This window comes from Eretmochelys imbricata, chromosome 17, assembly GCF_965152235.1.
Source record: "Eretmochelys imbricata isolate rEreImb1 chromosome 17, rEreImb1.hap1, whole genome shotgun sequence".
Taxonomy (NCBI): Eukaryota; Metazoa; Chordata; order Testudines; family Cheloniidae; genus Eretmochelys; species Eretmochelys imbricata.
Genome location: NC_135588.1, coordinates 8,176,158 through 8,197,807, shown reverse-complemented (window position 1 = coordinate 8,197,807; position 21,650 = coordinate 8,176,158). Strand labels below are relative to the sequence as shown.

At 45.9% G+C, this 21,650-nt stretch overlaps 1 protein-coding gene across 2 annotated transcripts in view; it reads left to right on the top strand.

Moving 5' to 3' along the window:
- Positions 1 to 21,650, top strand: part of HNF1B (HNF1 homeobox B) — a 58,870-nt gene that overhangs the window by 11,455 nt on the left and 25,765 nt on the right. The window contains exons 2-4 of one of the 2 annotated variants that reach the window (XM_077836543.1): positions 2,566 to 2,765; positions 8,063 to 8,249; positions 9,787 to 10,025. In XM_077836543.1, coding sequence (XP_077692669.1) covers positions 2,566 to 2,765; positions 8,063 to 8,249; positions 9,787 to 10,025 — 626 coding nt within the window. Of the gene's footprint in view, positions 1 to 2,565; positions 2,766 to 7,984; positions 8,250 to 9,786; positions 10,026 to 21,650 lie in introns of both variants that reach the window. The other variant, XM_077836542.1, reaches the window with a different exon arrangement.

The following is a 21,650-nucleotide window of genomic DNA, read 5'->3' as shown; positions in this document are numbered from 1 at the left end:
AGGAACTTCATTAATGGCTGGAGCAAAATTAAGGGGTAGGGTGTCAAATTTTGAGTCTGCTATACTGTGTTGGATCCTGCATTCCATAATCAATACACCCCAAACTCCTATTATTATTATTATTTGATTTAATTATTTATTATTTTGTTATTTTTATTACAATAGCATCTAGGAGCCCCAGTTATGAGCCAAGACCCCATTGTGCTAGGTGCTGTACAAACACAGAACAACCACTGGGAATTTTCAGTACTTTGAGAAAGCAGGATTGGGCGTTATTGTTAAATAAAATAGTTATTGTTTTAGAGGGGAAATGAGGGAAAAGTGCACTATTATAACAAAATTTTTCCGAACTCACTTTCACATTGTTTACCAGTAGCTTTGTTTTTAAGCTGCTTTCAGGACAAAAGGTAAGAAATCTATGGGATTTTTTTTTCCTTGACAAGTTGAAGGATCCAAAATAACAAATAAATTTAAAAATGCAGTTGGATGGTTATTCCAAGTAAAATATTAGAATATCTCATTATTTTAGTGCACAACTGTAACCAAGTTCATGATCAAAAATGGTTTTTCAGCATAAACCACTTCCTTTTAATTCACCGTCCTTGTCTATAAAAATCCAATCATCTTAAATAATTGAAATGTATTTTTGGGTATTAACCTGTCTTTACAATAACTGCCCTTAGCAGATTTAACAGTATTTACCATGTAATGTATTTATTTAGAATGATATGCACCCCAAAAAAGAATGATTGGCCAGACACTGGAGGTGCCCTGGAAATAATTTAAAAATACATTAAAATCAGGTCCTGATCTTGCAAATACCGATACACATGCAGCCTTGCAAAGCCCAAGCATTAAAATCATGAGACGTGGCTCAAAAATAATCAGATTTTAAAAAATAATAAATTTGTCTTCTGGTTTTTAAATTAACGGTGTATTGGGCTCATGTTTTCGGGCTTTCTGCTGCTACCATGGCTGAAATATATAACTTTTGTAAATGAAAGCTGAGATTCTCACATAACCACTTACTCCAGGAGCTGAGAATTTAAGGGAAGAAAACAAGAAATGTTTGTGATAAAATCCGTAACAGCTGGCAACACTGCTTACACACTGAGTACCCCGGTTGACTGCAAGGGAACTATTGAGAGTGTATAAGGTTACGCATGTGCCCGAATCCACTGGAGAATTTGGGGTCTTCATATTCAACCATAACTACAGTGCAGCACTACAATCCAATATAACCTTCCACGGATGGAACTCAGAAGCTCAAATCACCTTCTCCCTCCTACAGTTCTCCAGGCTTATAATTTCTCTCATCCTGGTTTTAAAAGCCTGGGGGGAAACGTGAGCTTTGCTACATGCCCTGAAGGTCCTCAGAATTGGGCTTTTCAGACCCAAGTCCAAATGTCTGCTCTGACTTGAAACAAACTTTCACAAGCTCTGCCCTGTCTTGGCCTGCTAGAGCCCAGAGTTGTGAAGCATCTGCTGAGCTATCTCTTTACTCAGGTTTTGGAGAAGGCAGCAGGATCATAGGAGGGCTTAGGAGTAAGGTGTGAGTCTCGCTAGTAATGAAGGGCGAAAATACTTACCATTTTAAAGCTATTGTTGGATGTAATTTGTAACGCACCTTAAAGCTGCAAAGGTCTGGGTCTCAACAAAGGCAGTGTTCTGTGCTGTCACACTCCCAATGATCTTCAGTTCTTTTGGGGATCACTCATTAATGCCGTGTGAAAGGGCATAGAACAGAGGCTAGGTAAAAAGAAAAATGTCCAATTTTCACAAAATTAGAAGTCTTCGCTATCCGCTGTGTTTATGGAGGGAACTCCCATTATGGAACCTGGAGCTCCTCGTTGTTCATAGATATCAAGGAGAGGGATTATTATTACCATTACTACTACTCAGACTTAATGCTTCTGTTGGACCTTTTGTTCAAGGATGATGGATCTCAAAATGCTTCATTAAGCCTTGCAACACCCCTGTGAAGCAAGCAAGTTTTATTTCTATTTTACCTATGAGTAAACTGAGCCACAGACCGAGATTAGGTGGCTAGACAGAGATGTGAAGCTGGGAATGGAACCTAGAGCTCCGACTCTGTCCCTTGCTTTAACCACTGGACAACATTATCAAATTTACTTTTCATCCAGCTGAGGTTATTCCTGCTGGAAGCGGGATGTGACCGGAAGGCGTAAATTTGTGGATCAAATACTAGAGGGTCAGATTGAGATTAAGGGACTGATCCTGCCCCCTTTGGAGTGAAGGGTCTTCCAGGGCAGCAGGGTGGGATCTGTCCTTGTGCAGGGCTCATGGATAGAGTGATTTTTAAGGAGGCCGACCCATCATCAGTGAAACTGCCCAACTTGGGCAATTGCAAGGAAATCCTGTCGTGGGGTTTGGGATGCCCACCTGTAATGGATTCTGGCTTCCCTCGTGCATTCAAAAGGCCTAATGCTGCCATCCTACTGGTAATAGATTCTTAGCCATCAGCCTGAGGTTTTTGTCATTGGAATAAGCTCACCCTGGGCACCCCCTCTCCCAGACCAAACTCACTGTTTGTTTCCCCTGTAGTGAGGACCCCTGGCGGGCGGCGAAAATGATCAAAGGTTACATGCAGCAGCACAACATCCCCCAGAGGGAGGTGGTGGACGTCACAGGCCTGAATCAGTCTCACCTCTCCCAGCACCTCAACAAGGGGACACCTATGAAAACGCAGAAGCGGGCAGCCCTCTACACCTGGTACGTCCGGAAGCAGAGGGAGATTCTCAGACGTAAGTAGTCTGCTCTCGATGGCCTTGTTCCTTCCGGCCTGGGCGCCGCGGCTCGTTACCGTGCAGATCTGCTCTGAAAAGTTACCGTATAGTGGGGCTTCGTGTTTCTATTGATACCTCGGTCCAGTCAAGCACACGTTTGGCTTTAAACCCCTGATTTAACAGGGCCACATGGTTCAAGTCAAGCATGTGCGTAGTGATTTGCTGCATAGGCATGGATTTACATGCTTAAAATTAACCAAGTGATGAAAATGCTTTGTTGAATCGGGGCTTGAGTCTCTCGGTGGTTTCTGTATCAGATGTTCTCAGTCCATCAATGAAATGAAGCAGGTAGAAAATGAATTATCCCCCCCTTTTTTTCATGCTCAAATCATAGCTTATTGTCTTACTGAGACATTTCATGCCTTGAAGCATGCATAACGTCCTGATTTAGCTGTCCATGTGATCACCACAGCTCCTTGGTAGTGCCATTACTCAAAGGATTATACTGCATTTTTGGTGCTTTGTTTGAAATTTTACTGCATAAAATTAAAAAAAAAAAGAGATGCGTCTTAAGTACATGTTTTTTGAAAAAGCCCATAAGAAATACAGTGAAGCCCACTGAGTAGCAACGTTCAACTTCCATGTAGCCCCCATTAAAATCACTTTGAATTGCCCCATGTATGTGTTACAATTAGAACCAGACAAATCATTCATAAGGAACACCTGATTTAGATGACTTTTGCCTCTCTGTCTGCAGCTTCTCACATTTATTCATTTTTCACAAATATGTGGGAAATATTTTCTTCAAATAATCCTTGGTCTGTGGCTTGTTTCTGAACAGTTTGTTGGGAGGATTCTAAACTCAAGCTGATTTGATTGGACACATAAGTCATCTGATATTATTTCTGTTCCCGGATTGCAAGGGTGTGACTCTTAGAATCAAATTTCTGGGGGAGAATACTTGTGCTCTTTGGCCCCAGCTGAGCCTAACTCAAATACCGTGAAGGGTCCCAGCCGCTTCAGTGGGGTTAGTCATCTGCTTCGTTAGGCACATGCATAAGTATCTTTCTGAATTAGGGCCTCGGAATATTTTTATAACGCTTGCTTAAAACTTGCTGTTGCCCTGGATGTTCCAATCAGTGAACTTATTTGCAGCAGTATTTGTGGGAAATGAACCCTTAAAAAGGGGGATGTGAACACAGCAGAAAAAAATCTGTTTTTTCAGAGATGTGACTACTTGAGGAAATCTTTTTGGGGCAATATTTTCCAGTACTCTAGCTTATTTTCTCTAGCAATATTTTCCAGTACTCCAGTACTTATCATGTTTGCCAGGCTGTTAGGAATCTTCCCCTGGATTCTTAAAGTGGCAATGACAAATGCCTTGGACAAAAATTGTAGTTTTAATATATTGATAGAAATATAGTTGTCAATTTAAAAAAAATCATTGAAATCAGCTGGGTTTTTTTGCCTGAATATAAACATGCCTCTGCAGTGTTTTACAAACCACTGGTTGGTTACAGCCTTGTGCTAATGCATGAAAATCAGAAAGTTTAATATCTTGGATAATGGAACAAAGAGCAATAATGAGTGTAGGTTTATATGGTGAGACTCACGCTCATGCAGAAGTGCAATTGAGCACACCTTAAGCTTAGGGTTTGTGGGACTTTAAATGGTGCTGAAACTGATGAATTTCACCCACAAAGACTAGGCCTTTCCAGAGAAACTGGTTACTTCGTGATAGAATTAGTCAGCAGGTGATGGGAGCTCAGTGAACATGACATATTTGGATCTTAGTAAAGCATTTGCTACAGCATCTGTGAGAGGCCAGGAACAAAAAATAGAAGCAGGATCGACTGATGAAGTCTGATCCTGATCCCATTGGTGGGATTTGTCATTGAATTCAGTGCGAATGGGAACAGATCCTTGAAGTAAATACGCAAAACTTTTAAGTGATCAGTAAGTTGGGGCACATGAATTTGCACATGTTTGAAGGAGGGAGATGATTTTGGGGGTAGCTTGGGGTGATGGGCTGAAATTAAGAAAGAGAACTTTTCTGCGTGGACAGGGCAAGGGACTCGGTGACCTCGTTCTTGACTAGTCTGATGTCCCTGTCCAAACGAAATGAAGTACAAACTAAATGAAGCAAGCAGCCAGCCCAAGTGGTGGAAAGTTAATTAGAATTTTAAAATTCTTTGCTTTAATGATCTAAGGCCAAGTTTGTAGCTGTATATGGAAGGACAATAGTGTTTCCTCCATCATTCCTTTTAAAGGAGTATGGCCCCTTTTAAAACAAAAATCCCTAAAATTCCTGGGTGCTGCATTTCCATGTTTCCTGCAGTGATTCTTAGGCAATGAAGAATGCAGAAAGGTTTCAGGTTGTTCCTGTGGCCTTCTTTAACAATCCAAATCTACAAGGGCCCAATCTCACTTGTGCCATCGAGTTGAATGGCCCCACAGACCTCGACTTTACTCATGTAATTAGTCCTTACTTCTGCAATTCATCTCATTGAATCCAACTGGGGCTATCCACGTGAGTCAAGGTTTGCCGGGGTTGAGCCCTAAACTATGTCTTAACAAGTAGTTCAGCACTTGTCCTCCCAACGGGATGGAGTATCGGTCTATTTCAGGAAGATACGGAGTCCAGAAAGTCTTTCAAACTGAATGTCATTGCTTTGAAAATCCACCTAGAGGGAAAAAATACCAACCTCCTGCTCCAACCTTGGCCTCTGTTTTCTGCTTCTCTTGTTGTTGTCCCAAGGGAAAAGCTATTATAAAAAGAGGGAGAATTTCCCTGCAAAACCGAGAATAATAAAACCGGCCATCAATCTCCCTTTACTGCTGCGCTGACAGGCCCCAGCTCTGTGGCAGGCAGGCATGGAAGGTCACCCGTTCTCCTCATGCCTCTGCTGAGCTGCATTGCCCAAGGTGTTCGGTTTTGGAAATGGCGATCCCGCTGCATACATGGGTTGATTTAAGCTTCCTTATTGCTGTAGGAGTGTGTGTGTGTTTCCCATTAATTTGAAATGGAGCTGTATCAAAGGAGGGGAGTTCTTTAGGAACAAAGAGAGGCAGAATTCGGGGGGGATCTTTGAAGTCTGACTGCCTAACTCATAATGTATTAGTCTAAGTTCACAGAATCCCCCACCCCCGAACAAGTACACGGCAGGCACAGAAAGCCAGGCCATGAATATGTATGGCCTGCATATGACTTCTCATTAAGGGAGCTGCCACACAGCTCAGTGAGGCTCATACATATCCATAATAATTTTAGAACATGCATCTGCGGCTGTGTCTTGGCATAGGCATGGGAAGGCATTTCGCAGATTAGCTGCAGTCGCAAGATGGAGAGGTGAAGCTCAGAGAAAAGCCACATATTCGGGAAAGCTGGAACCTGTGCCCTATGGAACCTTCTCTGAACTGCCAAAAATTCTGAACTTCCCACCCGCAGTCGTTGGTCATTGTCTTGGGACTCTGCACTTCCAGGTCCCAGCTTGGTGCAGAGGGGAGAGAACCTGGTCTCATAAGATTTCCAGCCTGGCTTTGCAAACTTAAGAGATTTGCACAGAGAATCTTCCAAATCCTTGGATGTGTTCTCTGAACTTTGAATGGAACAACTGACCCTTTCAGATTAGCCCATGGCTACTTGATTATTACTGCATACTTGTAGCATCTTGAGGCCTTGATGTGGGGCTGGTCTACACAATGTTAGGTCGGCCTAACTACATTGCTCCGAGCAGTGAAAAATGTCACATGCTGTGCGATGTAATTAAACTGAGCTATGCTTCAGTGTAGACACTGCTGGGTAGACTGAAGAATTCTTCCATCCACCTAGCTACTGCTTCTCGGAGGGGTGGATTTACTACAACAATGGAAGAACCCTTACACCTAGTAAGAGACAGTCCCTGCCCTGGAGAGCTCACCCTCAAGACAGACAAATGGTGGGCGCTGGGGGAACTGAGGCACAGAGAAACTGAGTGACTTATCCAAGATTGCCCTTGGCACCTTTCTCTCGAGTTGATATCTGCTCCATTTTGAGAAGTTGGCTATTTATTTTTTATGCAACTGAGCCCCTCTGAAACATTACTGAACAGATTCACAGCACCCTGCTGAGAGAAGAAACTGAGGCACAGATAAGGGGAGTGACTAGCCCAATTGCCAGCCTTCCTTGAACGTGTCCTAACCACAAGCCATTCCCTATCTCCCCCTTCCCACCAGGGTAATAATCTGTAAAGTGCACTGATGGCTCTATATAAAACATTGAAATTAGGGGTTACGTTTAGTGCTCAGCTACATTCGTGTCAATCCAGAGCAAACCCACTGAAGCCGGTAGCTATTCTGGATTGGCACTGGTGCTGCTGAGTGCGGGATGGGGTGTGGAGACTGGAACTCTGGGGAAGCCCGTTGGAAGGGTAACGTAAACCAGTCTAAAAAGCATCAAAGATGCAAACAGCTCACCCAAGAGAGGGTCCATTAAAAGGTGTCGGGGTTGCCCTAAAGGGCCAGCCTTGGTCTTAGTACATGGTTTTGTGCAAGGGCTGTTCACAAGTCTGTATTTCATGTTTTTCATTGCTTGGGAGTGGGTGGGTTTGGGAAAGGCAGGGAGAAGTGGGTTCCCTCTCTGATCCTGCTGGTATCCAGATTGCTGCCTGCAAGTAAATTGCCTATTGTTTCAAACTGCAGTCCTGCTAAGGCTCTTTAGCAGAAGAGATCAATGGCACAGACTGAAGTGATTAGCCAGCCCCAGTCTCACACATTCAAGGATAACTTTATTGACCTTTCAGTTGATGGCAGTGGGGTATGTTTGGCTGGTGTGTACTGTGCTGGGTCTCAAAATTGTTCATGTGACTTTGCTAACAAACAAAGCAAAGAAATTGGCGTCAATGCAGCAATCACTGGGTGATAGTCTCTGGCCCGTTTTATGCAGGAGGCCGGACTAGATGGTTCCTCCTTATCTTAAAATCTACTGTTATTTTTATTTATTATTTATTTGTATTGTGGTGGTGGCCAAGAGCCCCATCCACTGACCAGGGCCCCCTGGTGGTAGGTGCTGTACAAACAAAAAGATAGTCCCTGCCTGAAAGAGCTTAAAATTTCAGTATAAAACAGACAGCAAGTGGATACAGGGAGGCAGATGGGGGAGCACAAGGAAACAATGTGACAATATGAATATGAATGCAGGTTATTTTCTGAGTGGCAGTGGCTACAGGCCAGATCAAATCTGCTCCTTTCTCTTTCAGAATTCAACCAGACAGTCCAGGGTTCTGGAAATATGACAGACAAAAGCAGTCAGGATCAGCTGCTGTTTCTCTTTCCAGAGTTCAATCAGCAGAACCAGGGCACGGGCCAGCTCGAGGACACCTGCTCTGAAACCCCCAGCAAGAAGATGCGACGGAATCGATTCAAATGGGGGCCTGCCTCGCAGCAAATCTTGTACCAAGCCTACGACCGGCAAAAGAACCCTAGCAAGGAGGAAAGGGAAGCCTTAGTGGAGGAATGTAACAGGTAAAATGGCACTGAGTTGGCTCAAGAGAATATTACTCTCCCCTCAGCTCCATTGTCTCTCAATTAGCTGGAAAGCCTTTGTTTAAAAAAACAACCAAACCAAGGAAGCCCCAAATGCCTATGGTCCTAGGCTTCTAGTTGGTGCTGTTGGAGAGAGGGAATCTGCTATACTTAATAGGACTCTGGCTCCACGGATAAATGACAATGGAATCCTGGAAAATATGTTTCATCCCTTCCCTTCTGCACGATTCTTCAGTGAAGACGCCTGTCAGCATAGTTAATTCACCTCCACGAGAGGTGGTAGCTGTATGGATGGGAAAAGCCTTCCCAGCAACGTAGCGTTGTCTACACCAGGGGTTTGGTCGGTATAACTGAGTCAGTCGGGGTGGGAGGGGATTTCACCCCCCGTGAGTGACGTCTTTATACCGAGGTACATTTCTAGTGTAGACCTGGCCTGAGCATAAATTCTTTCCTTCCCCAAAAGAAGATGCGATGGGCCTGAGTTCAAGGTTTGGCTCAGACATTCCCCAAGGCTTCTGTGCATACACGTGTATTTCTGTTGATTGAAGCTCTGATCCAGAAGAGCAGCCAAACATGTACATAACATTAACATGAGCAACACCACTGCAATCAAGGGGACTATTCAAGTGTTTGCCATTGAACTAGGCGCTTATGGCCTCTGCTGGATCAGGGCCCTGTACAGGCCACAGAGTTTGGATCCGAATCCCAGCTCTTTCCAAGTTCAGTGGTATCCACACACAGGGTTTGGGTTTGTGCCCATCCCGAATGCCAAGTTTAGCCTTGTTTAGGGAGGGGTGGAAAAATCAGAACCACGCCCCCCACCAGCCCAACCCTTTGCCCATTTTTACACCCAGCACAAAATCAAACCACTCCTTGGGGTTCTCAAATGCTGAGAATTACTTTTATTAACTTTTTTATATGCTGCTTTGGACTAATAGATCTTGGCCAGGATTGGAACTGCAGCTGCAAGGTGCAAGCAAGGGCAAGGAGAGGAAGGGTCAACCAGTGCCTTAGATTGGGATTTGGGTTACAGGGGTTCAATTCCCTGTTCTTCCCCCACCCAGAATTCCTGGGTGACCTCGGGCAGGTCACGTCGTCTCTCTGTGCCTCAGTTCCCCATCTGTAAAATAGGGCAGTGCCGTAATCCCATTTCACCGGGGTTTAGTGAGGATAAATACCAAGAGGTGATGGACCAGATAAGTACTCTCCATGGACAGGTGATCTTATAAACACCTACATAAAATGCCTTGCGAAAGAGTGTGATCTAGCTGGTGTGCTGCTGTTTCACCGTCTGGCCTTGGGCAAGTCACCCTTCCCCATTCTGCCTCGGTTTCCCCACCTGTAAAATAGGGGTTTTGCTTCATCACCTACTGTGCAGAGATGTCACAGGGATGCACTCGCTATTGTCCGTATAGTGCTTTGAACCAGTAAAGGGCCATGGAAATGCGATGTATCATTATGGACTTCATAGCAGCAAGTGACCCATTCCAAAGTGTTCTCTTCATTCCCCACCTAGGGCGGAATGTCTCCAGCGAGGAGTGTCCCCCTCCAAAGCGCATGGGCTGGGATCCAACTTGGTGACGGAGGTTCGCGTCTACAACTGGTTCGCAAACCGACGGAAAGAGGAGGCTTTCCGCCAGAAGCTGGCCATGGATGCCTACAGCACGAGCCAGCCACACAGCATGAACCTCCTGCTGTCCCACAACTCACCCCATCACACCCAGCCCAGCTCTTCGCCCCCCAGCAAAATGGCAGGTAAGTGAGAACCGAACTGTGTGCAAAGGGGAGTAGGAATCGGTTTTTCAAACCGCTTCTTAGCGTATGTGGGGAGGGAAGTGTGATCTTGTGGGAAGCAGGAATCTGGAGATCTAGCTCTGTTGTCTCTGTGAGCTGGAGTTATTTTAGTCTGTTTCCCTTGTCTGTAAAATAGGGCTAGATTCCCTAAGTGACAGGGTGGTGGTTATGTGGCTTGATGCAATATTGTCTGTGAAGAGGAAGGATGAGCTTGTTGCGAAGGCACCAGACTGGGTCTCGGGAGGCATGGCTTCCATTCTTGGTTCTGTGACAGATTCTCTTTGTGACCTGGTCAAGTCCCTTTGTCCCTCTGTGCATCAGTTCCCTGTTTGTACAATGCAGGGGTGTGGTACTTTGCTTTTCCAAACCTGGACCTGGGGTAGAGTTTAAGGCTTTAATCTGTCTGGTCTATTTAAACTCCTTGAGACAGGGACTGTCTCTCTTAACATGTGTATTTAAAACACCTGATACAATGGGACTCTGATCTTAGCTGGCCCCTCTGAGTGCTACCGTAAGACAAACGTGAAGGTGTTGGAGAAGAGCAGTAGATGATGATTACTGATGTTATGTATTGATTGCGAGTTGGATTTCAACAAGGTGGAGCCTCTTTTGATTTTTGCTGGTTTTATGACATTGATTCGATTCCTTACACTAGCCAGAACCAGAAAAGAAGTGTGTGGCTTTCACTGCTTTCGGCATTCACTGGGTGTGCAAGTGAGTTTACTGGAGGAAGAAAGGATGCGGCAGGAAAAGCAACTAAGAAGGATTTGATTGTAAGCTCTTTGGGGCAGGGCCCATCTTTTTGTTCTGTGTTTGTACAGCGCCTAGCACCATGATGCTCGTAGGGTGCTACCACAATGCAAATAAATAGTAGTAGTAATAAGAAGGGTGAAAGATAAAGCAGCCATGTAGTTCCACTTTCAAAACACAGCCCTGTCCTCCACACTGGGAAGTGTAAGCAGATGCAACATTTATGGCAGGGTAGAACGTAGTCCCCATGCAATAGCAAATTGGTGTAAGTCACTCATTTTGCACACCCACTGAACACGAACTGGAGCAAGTTTACATGCTTTCTACCCCTTCGGCCCAATATGTAACTTGCATCCCATTTATTTCATGCCTGAATGTGACCCTAAGAATCATTCCTCTGACCTGTAATGTGAAATCAGTGGGGTTGCATGAGCGTAGTTGGGAGCAAAATTTGTCTCCCTGTTACGTGAAGTGTCCCCTGTAATTCTCCTTCAGACTGCTGCTAAGTCACTCTTTCTGAAATGAGCACTGTCCAAACTTCCGCTGCAGAACCCCCATGCCATGCGAAACTCCCCTGCTTTCGGGCTTTACTTATAAATCCAAGTTTTGACTCACTGAAAGTATTGCTAAGATTCACAAACCCGCGTTGAGTGGAGCCTCCAGGTCTCCACTGAGCTGAAGAGCAAGTTACAATAGTGCATTGGAACTAGGTGAAACTTGGCCAATTTGACTTGAACTTTTTGCACTGAGATTTTGCATTTGCTTCAGGCCCATGCAGGAGGGTTGAGCTAATCCATGAGAGTCTAAACCCCCTGTCACCGCACATGTCTACAAACCCCCACGAGAGAACACTCAAGGATGGGATCTGAGTGGGGTTTGAAAGAGTGGATTGATCAGATACTCAGAAAACAGCAGGATAAGCCACTCAACGTCTGTTCAGCCACCTCAGCATAACAGATCATGAGACGGGGTTGCAATGCACAGAGGCCCTGCTCTTTTCCCCCTGCATCCTGCCCTCCCCCAAACCCAGCAGTCATCTCCCAACCCCATCCAGTGAAGAGCCGTTGACTCCTTTCCCATGGCCAGCAGAGGGGTTGGCTGTGCTTTTTTGACACCCAGGCCACCATGATTGCAGATCGAGGCTCCAGAAGACCTCCTCTGCCTCACTAGCATATCACTCCACCTCGGGGTATCGACGCTTCACCCCCAAAAGGGTGCCTGTCTCTGTCCTTGTCAGGAGGAGACGATGGTCTTGTGGTGAAGATCCCTGGGCTGGGAGTCTGGGAAACCTGGGTTCTTCCCCTTGGTCTCCCTTTGTGACCTTGGGCAAGTCACTTCACTACTCTGTGCCCTGTTTTTCCTCAGCTGGCGTTCACAAACGCTTCTCCTCGCACATGTCCTCGTGAGTTTACGGGCTGGAAGGCACAGGGAGCACATAGGAGAAAATGCAGAATATGGTGATGCAGATACTGTGGGTACAAACCGTGGTGTGTGTGGCTGCTGTTCTGTCAACCAGCCGCACCCCAGACGGAGGCGCATGGGAAGAGATTTTTAAGTCCAGATCTGCTCTCTTGGCAGGCTTGCCAACTTGCTGGCGCAGTTTGGCCCTTTGACAGCAGGGCAGAGCACTGTGCTGGGCTGTGTTGGAATAATGCAGGGGACTGCCTGTGGTGGCAGCTAGTTGGCATAGGCCCACCTCACTGCCTTTCAGAATAGCCCATCCTATGAAAGCTGCGCCTGGAATTTAATGTGTGGTGCGCTTTGTTTCGCTCGAGAGGGCAGGGTGTTACCAGGTGCATGGCTGTTCAGCTATTCCCTATAGGGTAGCCTCTGCTGAGCTTGCACAATCCGCTGGCATGCTGAAGACTTGGGTGAGGAGCTGTGGAAGGAAGGGATGGTTTGGTCTTCACTCTGGTGTCTGGGTGACAACTTACTTGCAAGGCACAGAATTGTCTTCCTCCTCCCCGCACCAGCCAGAAAAAACAGCAGTGTTTTATGGTCTTTTGGTCTGAGCCAGGCTGGCTTGAGGAACTGGGAACTGAGAACTGATTCCACCATGAAAGGTCAGTGTAGATGTCTGCATGTGCCCTATTCCTCTGTCCCACACATCTCAGTTAAACTCACTGAGGAGACAGAACTTCTCTCTGTCCAGGTGATTTGTCTGGGATAAAGGTCTCGCTCCATTCTTTCCCCTTTCACAGTTGGATTCGTTTCCATGTTCTTGTTCTTTAATTCATCTGAGATTTGCAACAATGGGGAAGGACCGAAAGCAAATGGACAGAAAATTCTAAATAGATTTAAACCAGAGACAGCATCACTGTGGAGCAGGGAGGGAGGGAGGGGACTCAGAAAAGAACTAGGCTAGAAGAGAGTGGAGGCTAATCAGAGAAGTCCCTAACTTGAGTGAGTGGTGTGGGGCAAGAGGCATTGTTGGGAAAACAATCCCCATTGTCCTTGTACCTGTAATCTACACACCAAAGTCAGCAAGCTCAAGAGGCAAACAAAAGAGGGCAGCTTTCTGACAAGCGCTAGGGTCGCGTGGGGGTCAGTGAGGGGTCAGCGGCTCTCACTGTTGGGTCTTTCTGATGGTTCACTGAACAATACAGCATCCTCCTCTTTTGCTATAAAGAGACAATCAGAGCAATCCCTCCTACCTAAAATCCATGGGGCAGGGGATAAGAGCTGTCAGTGTCTTGGAAATCCCTCCTTAGGTACTGAGTGCTGTGTTATTTATTGTATAGCATCACAAATATACCTGTTGCTTTACAAAGACTAACAAAGACAATCCCTGCCAGAAGAGCTGCCAGTCTAAGGGAAGACAAGAGGAGGATGAGGGCAAAGAAGTGCTTACTTTGTGCCAGGGCTTGCTAGGGCTTGAGCCCCGGCACTTCTAGGCTTGGCAGTGCATAGCCCTGGCACCTCTGGGCTTGCCACATCAGTTATGAATGTAAAAATAACGCTTGAGCCCCAGCATTGAATTGCTTGAGCCCTGGCATCTCTTTTAGTACAAATTAAGCACTGGGGCAAAGAGAAAAGAACAATGCTTTCTGTCCAGGTTACTTGTTATACCCATTCGTGAGACATGGTCCCTGACCTTACGGAGCTTACAGTCTAACTCGGATAACTTCACTTTTGAATAAGAACTGTCTCTCTAGCAAGGGAATGAACAAATGGGGCATATTTTCCCACACACCCACCCCCATCCACTGGAGCCCCATTGCTGACCTGCAGACAAAGCTACTTAACTCCTGGCGACAGGGGGAGGTAAGATTTGGCACATGCTTGTAGTACTGATAAGGGTGGCAGTCTTGGATGGTCTCTCCCTTCCATGCTACTCAGAGCAGCATCATGTGGGATTTTCTGCTTTTCCTGAGCCCAGCCACAACCCTCCAGATGAGTGGTTGCTCAGCTGGAGGGACTTCCATGGGCTTGGTGGGGAAAGAGGAGAAGCTGGATTCATGGGCTCCCTCCATCCACTGTATGGGTTTTCTTTATTTTCTTTCCAGAACACGCAGCCTTGTTTTCTATTCCTGTTCTCTGCATCACTCTTTGCAGGGACCCTAGGCCTGTTCTCTGCATCACTGTTTGCAGGGACCCTAGGCCTCGTGCTTGCATGAATTGATGCTGGTTAACTATGTGGAATGTCCACTTTTTGTGCTGAGCCGCCTGTGATGTGTTCCCAGGAGTCCACGGACATGGAAGTGGGTTACCCGTGGAACTTTAACCTATGCTACAAATTAACGTGTTGTTATCAGGTCAGTCGCTTCAGTCAGACAGCAGGTGATCACTTTGGGCATCAGTATTAACATGAGTGAGCGACTGGTTTTAATGCCACATTTGCGCATCTCTGCTGGGATGCTGCAATTAATCATCTGGACTTGAGAGAGTCAGCAAGGGAACAAAAAGTCAGAGAGGGCTGGGGGAAGACAGAAGGCAAATCTCACAGAGGGGCTAAGGTGGGATGTTTGGACTAGGAAATCACAGGGCCTGTTTGGGCCCCTCCTGTTAAATGCTCAATAACGCAGCTCCCTGATGTATCTCTTTGGTACCTATCACTTAACGATCTGCCCTCATTCAGAGCAGGCACCTAGGGTAATGAACAAGCGGATATTTTTTTCTGTGCAGTCCATCCAAGATCTTAGCGTGGTTTTCAGACATCGGAGAATTTAGTCCCATGATCCCCCTTGGAAATATGTCTTTTTCTTGCCTGCATTACGGTGAGGGGTAAATAATTATTTTACAGTATATATTTCTCACTTTGCATTTACCATTGCACCCCCACCTGGAGCTCTGGCTGCATTACAAGCATCAAATAGTAACACACACGAATTAGGACATTGAGATCCTCCCAAAGACTCTGCAACCACATAAGCCATACTGCAACCAAGGCCTACTCTTATTTACACCAGTGTAAATCCAGGGTGACTCCACCGAAGCAAAAGGAGTCCATTTGGATTTATGCTGGTTTAGCACAGCGTGGCCTGTGGGATATATTTCAGAACATAAATGTAAGGCACTTCTGAATGGGTGCTGAAGGTATTATGGTAATGTCATTATAAAAGCAGGCTTATGTGGGGGGAGTCTATTTGCCATCAGTAAGGAAAGCTTTAGGATTGCTAGTCATCCAGCGGCCATGCATCCATTCCACATACAGCAAGTACATGATGACCAAAATGTGACCCTAACCCTGGAATGTCCCCCACAATAGGGGTGGCAGGGAAGAAGTTTGCCCTTCTGTCATAGGCTGATTGCTTACAAGGTGCCCTACAAGGACATTGTCAGCAAAATCAGCTGTTTTCAGTGTTCTCCTCCTGGCTTTACAATAATACACCAGCATGCAGCCCTGCGTTGTCATGGCATTGTCCCCCTGATGCATGCTTAATTGACAATTAAGTTGGGGCTTTGAACAAGCTTTGTTGCCTTTGATGTGTCCTCATCCTTCCACTGCGTATTGGGTCGCTCCATGACATCCTTTGTCTTCTTCTATTAGGGGGACTGCAATTGCTGTAACCATGTTCATTTATCTTGAGGCTGGAAGGCCGTTAAGCTTAGGCCTTTATTTTCCTAGCACTAGACTCAGCCAGCAGGAGCTGTCCCGGGATATAGGCCCCAGTGACAGCCTATTCTGAGGCTTCTTTTGAGCAGGCCAGGAGTGATGGCTGCCTCCCTGATCTAGTTACTCAATTGGAGAAAGGCCCCTTTGGAAAGGTCAGAAGGGGTTGGCTGTGGGAACTGATTGAATTTGCTGGAGACTGGTGCTTATATTGATTGGATTCCTCAAAGGAGGAGGAAATTGGCACAGGATATGAGTAAGGCTGGCCTTGGATCTCGGGCGCATGTGTGACTGGCAGCTTTCTGGCTATGCTGAAGGGCACTGCTGTCTGCAAAGGGCAAGCCGGTTTCTTCAGAGAGCAGGATTCTTGCCATATTTTCATACCTACTCCCAAGAACAGAGCAGCCTAGAAGAGCAGAGAGATCCAGTATATGATCTCGAGATGGGGATGGTGGGGTGCCTGGCATAGGGAGTAGGATTTTAACACTGCTTTTGGAGAGTGAGGAGGGGGTTGGAGTGGGGAAAGGGCCTTTGGTAATAAGGAGAATATTTTCGTCTATAGAGGGATCTTTGGGGTGTGAGAAGAGGGTCTATTGAAGCATCCAGATCCATGTTTCTGAGGCTTTCCCCTTGACTAGCGCTGGTAACTGATTGGGTGGGGGGCTTTTAAGGAGGGCACAGCACCGTCCAGACATGCTGGTCCTAGAGGCAGACCTGTGTGGATTTAGATTAGGGTTAGGGTTTGAGGCTGAATTGAGGTCAGAGTTCCAGCTTGGATACAACAGTATAAAACCCTCCTGAGTTGCTTTCATGTGATTTTTTTCATTTATTAATTTTTTTAATTTTTTTTTGGCCCCGAATGGCAGAAATCTCTCAACTCCCTAATTTTAGGAGATTCTGCCATCTTGGAACACTTCAGAATTGGATCCTGATGAAGGGTCCCTTTCCACTGTTGATCCAACATTGCATAATCCCAGGGTCAGGTTCAGATCCAGGGGCTCCAATCAAACAGTATCTTTCCCCTCCCGCCCCCTCCAGAAATATGCAGGGTGCTCAGATTCAGGGCTCCAGTTCAGATCTCATTGCTAACTCCTACCCGTAGGTTGTAAGGAGCCCTCAGATTGCTGGTTAGTGACTTCTTCCCCAAGCATTTTTAATCAGGGCGGAGTAATGCCTGCAAGAAAGCAGCAAGATGCAATTGGCTGGCAGCTTCCCCTACCAGCTGTTTCACCGACCTCAACTCTGGTTGTCCATGCTGAGATTTGAACTGTCCTTGCACCATGTGTGCGGCTGTCTGGAGCACTAAATGCCTTAACAGCTTAATGGCATGCCTGACTGCAGCAGCACCCACTTCCTATCCCCCCCTCCTCCAGCCTCCCTCTCCAAATGACTTCTATGGCCTGGAAATAATGGGATTTGAATGTATGGGGCAGTGGCAAAATCGTTCCTATGTTTAACATCTTTGGTTAAAAAGAGAGAATGTGTATTCTTCAATGAAGGGAGTGTGAGTACCATGGTTAGTGCCTAGAGGGCCTTTATTTAAAAACAAATCAAAATAAATACATACGTGAAATCCTCTGGGGGTATCCATTCATCTAATCCTTAACCCTAGTTTTTAATTATTCAGAGATGGATATTTTACAGCCTATTTAAGTGGCACAACTACTATCATAAGGGGAACTTGTGGCACCTTAGAGACTAACCAATTTATTTGAGCATGAGCTTTCGTGAGCTACAGCTCACTTCATCGGATGCATTTAGTGGAAGTGAATGCATCCGATGAAGTGAGCTGTAGCTCACGAAAGCTTCTGCTCAAATAAATTTGTTAGTCTCTAAGGTGCCACAAGTACTCCATTTCTTTTTGCGGATACAGACTAACATGGCTGTTACTCTGAAACCTGTCATAAGGGGCTTTTTCTAATTCCTGAACTTGTCCCTTCCTATAGCGCATTTATCAGTGTTCTCCATTGTCTGTTTGATTTGAAGGTCAGGCTGTTTTATCTTGTGCCCTTCCCACAGACGCTGGGTTTATACCATTTTTATCTTCAGGAGTCCTGAAAACAATCAGAATATTGACGAGATTAACCAGCATAAAGCTCAAAGCATTCTGCTGTCAATTTCCACATGATAACCTAGTCAGACTCTAGGGTTTGCATACAAAGAAGCCAGGCAAGAGTTGGTTTTGTGGGTGTGTCTACTCACAAATGAGGCAACTGTGTGTCACTGGGTCCCATTCAGGCTGGCACCTGGAAGCAGCCAGAATAGGCACACACAGTATGTCCCAAATACAGCCTGGGGCCTGTGCAGAGCTAGTTCATACAGTCAGGAACAGAGAATAGTCTGCGTGGGTGCAGAGCATGGAAGCCAATGTAGGGTCATGGAGCGAACACTCATAAACATTAGCCCCCCAGCATCTGTGCTACAGCCTGAAATACCACCTGAAACAGGAGCAAATATTGGTTCTTTGGGAGAACAGAGCCTCTGTTATCCAGCTCAGTGTTAACTCTACAGTTGATCTCTTATCCCACTTGCAGTGAGAGTCATCAGATCACACAGAGCCAGTGATTAAACCAGAGTGTAAGGAGAGAGAGGCCCTGAAAATAGTCATGCTGTGCCTTGGACACAACTACTATCATAAGGGGAACTTGTGGCACCTTAGAGACTAACAAATTTATTTGAGCATAAGCTTTCGTGAGCTACAGCTGACAAGTTCCTGTTAACAGTGGGTCTGCTCCAAAGCTTCCTGACATCCATGGGAGTCTTTTTCATTGGCTGGCTTAGGATCAGGCTCTGTAAGAATGGCACTGCAATCTTACTGAAACCTCCTCCCCTGGACCCAGGGTCAGGACTGAGTGAACAAGTAAAGAGTGAGCAATAACCTATTCCTTGTCAGCTCTTCCTGCTTGAATCTCGTACACATAACTAATGTGGGCATGGTTTGGTGCCTGGTGAGCCAGTCATCTAGGCCAGGGAGGTGTATTTGCAGTTCAAGTCAGCCAGCTTAAGCAAGCTACAGAGAAAACCATCCATCTCCAAACAGCAGGGAGTATTGTCAAGGCCAGATCATTAGGTGGTGTAACTAGACATATGCCATTAAAATCCAGTGCGGCTACACTAGCTCAGGAGCTAGCCCTGTATCCTCTAATGTGTCAAACTGAGAGGCATCGCGATAAAAATATATTTGTAGCATACCCTTGAATTCCTTTTGATACAAGTGAGGATCACAGTATCTGGATGCAAAACGTGGTTCGTACTTGTTCTCTAAAGGCCTATCAGTACAAAGTTGGTTCTGATCACTTCAGTTTATATGAGTATCTTACAGGGTTGTTCTTTTTAGCCTAGGGTTACTTCCATTGGTTCCGATTCTAGATTTTAATGCTAGAGGTATACAACTGGCATTGCCCAGCAATTGCAATATTTTACTGTTCTGTTCATTGTCCTGTTAGGTCAGTACAGTGTGCTGTTAGAGCCTTTCTGGTTTTATTGGGGGTAATTAGAACTTTATGACACCAGCAGAATGGGAGGGTCTTGTCCCCATAAACAGGTTTATAATGGATATAAACTATGCACCCTATAACTTAGCGAAATTAACGCTTTCAAGACAATTTGAGTGGCAGCCCAAAAAGCAAATAATGTTTCACTCAATTCACTTTTGAGCTGGAAATCTGAAAGGGAGGAAGGCTTTTTCCCCTTTTGCCCTCTAGCCCAAAGTGCAACTGAAAGCAGGGCCACTAGCTAAGATACAACCATTTGAAAAGCAAACCAATCCTTTTCATTTAGCTGGTCCTGTTTCGGTAGCTACTTCACTATTTGAAATGTTTGTAAACTGTTTTGTCCACGATGATCAAGGTAGCTCCACCACAGAAACAGCACAGATCGTATTAGTTTGTCCATTGAGGGCCGATCAAATCGGATGTTAGGTTTGGGGTCCAGACACCGCTTGTAGTTCATGGGGTGTTTTTGTTATGAAGCCAGTGAAGCTTCAAACAAAAGTGCCTTCTAGTGGTGTCAGCATTTGCATTGTCAACCTTTGTTTTCAGGGCGTTATAAGCAGTCCATAAAAAATTCACCCACAACTGAAACTGGCCATATATTAATTCCCCAGCCCAGGAGACTAAAAAGACATCAAGTACTCTAAATTTTCAAGCAAATAATATCCATCTGGTTCCTAAATTGTAAGAGAACCAGCATTCCTGCTCCCCAAAACAATTAGGGGTTGCACTTACTCTTTTTGTGCTCTTTCCTCCAACTGCAAAATCCTATTTTGAGCGGGATACATTTTTCTGATCCCTATTCAGTAATTTTTTTCTCACCCCACATAACAGTGGGCTGCATATTAAAAAATCTTTCAAACAGTCTCTGGCTATTACCGGTCACAAGCCCCACAGAAATTCATTCTGCACCACTACCAATAAATCCCCTCCCAGATACACACACACACACACAGCAGAAACCTGGCTCAAATAAACAAATCTAGCACTGTATCCCCAAAGCCACAAACCTCAGGGTCAGATGGGACCACAAGAGGGAGTGAGTGCTGGGCTTGAGGGGAGCCCTTCACAGACTAACCTGCAAGAGGATTCTGGTACCATGCAACTACTGTGATGGGGCATGGGGGGGTGTTGGAGGGAGACCGATCAGACCTTTTAAAGTGAGCTGATAATGATCAAAATTAATCCAGCAGCTGGGTGGGGGCTTTGATCAAGTGGTTCTATATTAGATAAGGGTTCCTATAGTGAAACCAAGGAAGAGCAATGAACCAGTATCTGAAAAACACGGTCTGACTGATTTAAGGAGGTACTCTCATAAAGCCTGTACCTATTCACTCTCTGCACTATTCAGACCAGAAGCCCAGCTCTCACTGATATTTATTCAGGCTTCCTCTCCCCTATTGCTGCACTGTATCTTGCAAGATCAGTACCTTAATGCGTGATCCAACTCCCATGCAAGCGGACGTACGTCAGTGGGACTGAATGAGGCTCTTGGTGCAGATCTAATGTACATGGCAGTGCTTGTGGCTATATCAGTATGCATGAGGGCTGAAGCCTCCATTCTATTTAAAATAGCGGCCTGTGTACCTGAGAGGTCACGCAGAAGGCGACTGTGTGGTGTGTACTCTGCGTGGCACACGGGAGGGCTGCCTTCAGGCCTGGTGTACGTGAAATGTAACAAAGGGACTCAGGCCAGGAGAGCAGAGGTGGGCTGCCTTTCTCTGCTCCTGGGCTTTCTTTAAAGGGAGTTGAGGTGGGCCACAGAGAGTGGGATTCCTGTGATGCCTGAGGAACTTATCTCTGTGGGTGTTATCCTGTTGCTATTTCAAGGCCCTGGCTCCAGGAAGGAGAGACAGACCGGGGCTTCCTTGCTTCCGAGACACGAGCAGAGTTTTACAGCTTGTAGGGCTAAATCCTGGCCCTGAGCAAGTGAGCCATATGCGAGGGACCTTACTGCCGCCTTAAGGGTGTTGTAGGGTTCTTATTGCTGCAGGCCTCCCTGTAGGGGACTGGCTTGGCTGGCAAGTCCACACAGGTACTGATCCAGAAGCTCTGCCCTTCAGCCCTTAGCCCCTCTGATTGCCAGGATGGGAAGAAAGTCCACAGTGCACAGCTCCACGTTGCACATAAGATACAGACTCCCTCCTGCTAGCTCCATTGCACATCAGAACCACCCCAGTTCTGCTGCCTACAAGGTCTCCAATGCCTGCAAGAGGTTGGGAAGGGAAGCAAGATTTACCCCTTGTGCTGGCGGCAGATACTTTTATTTCTTCTTCACCTGGGACAGGAAAG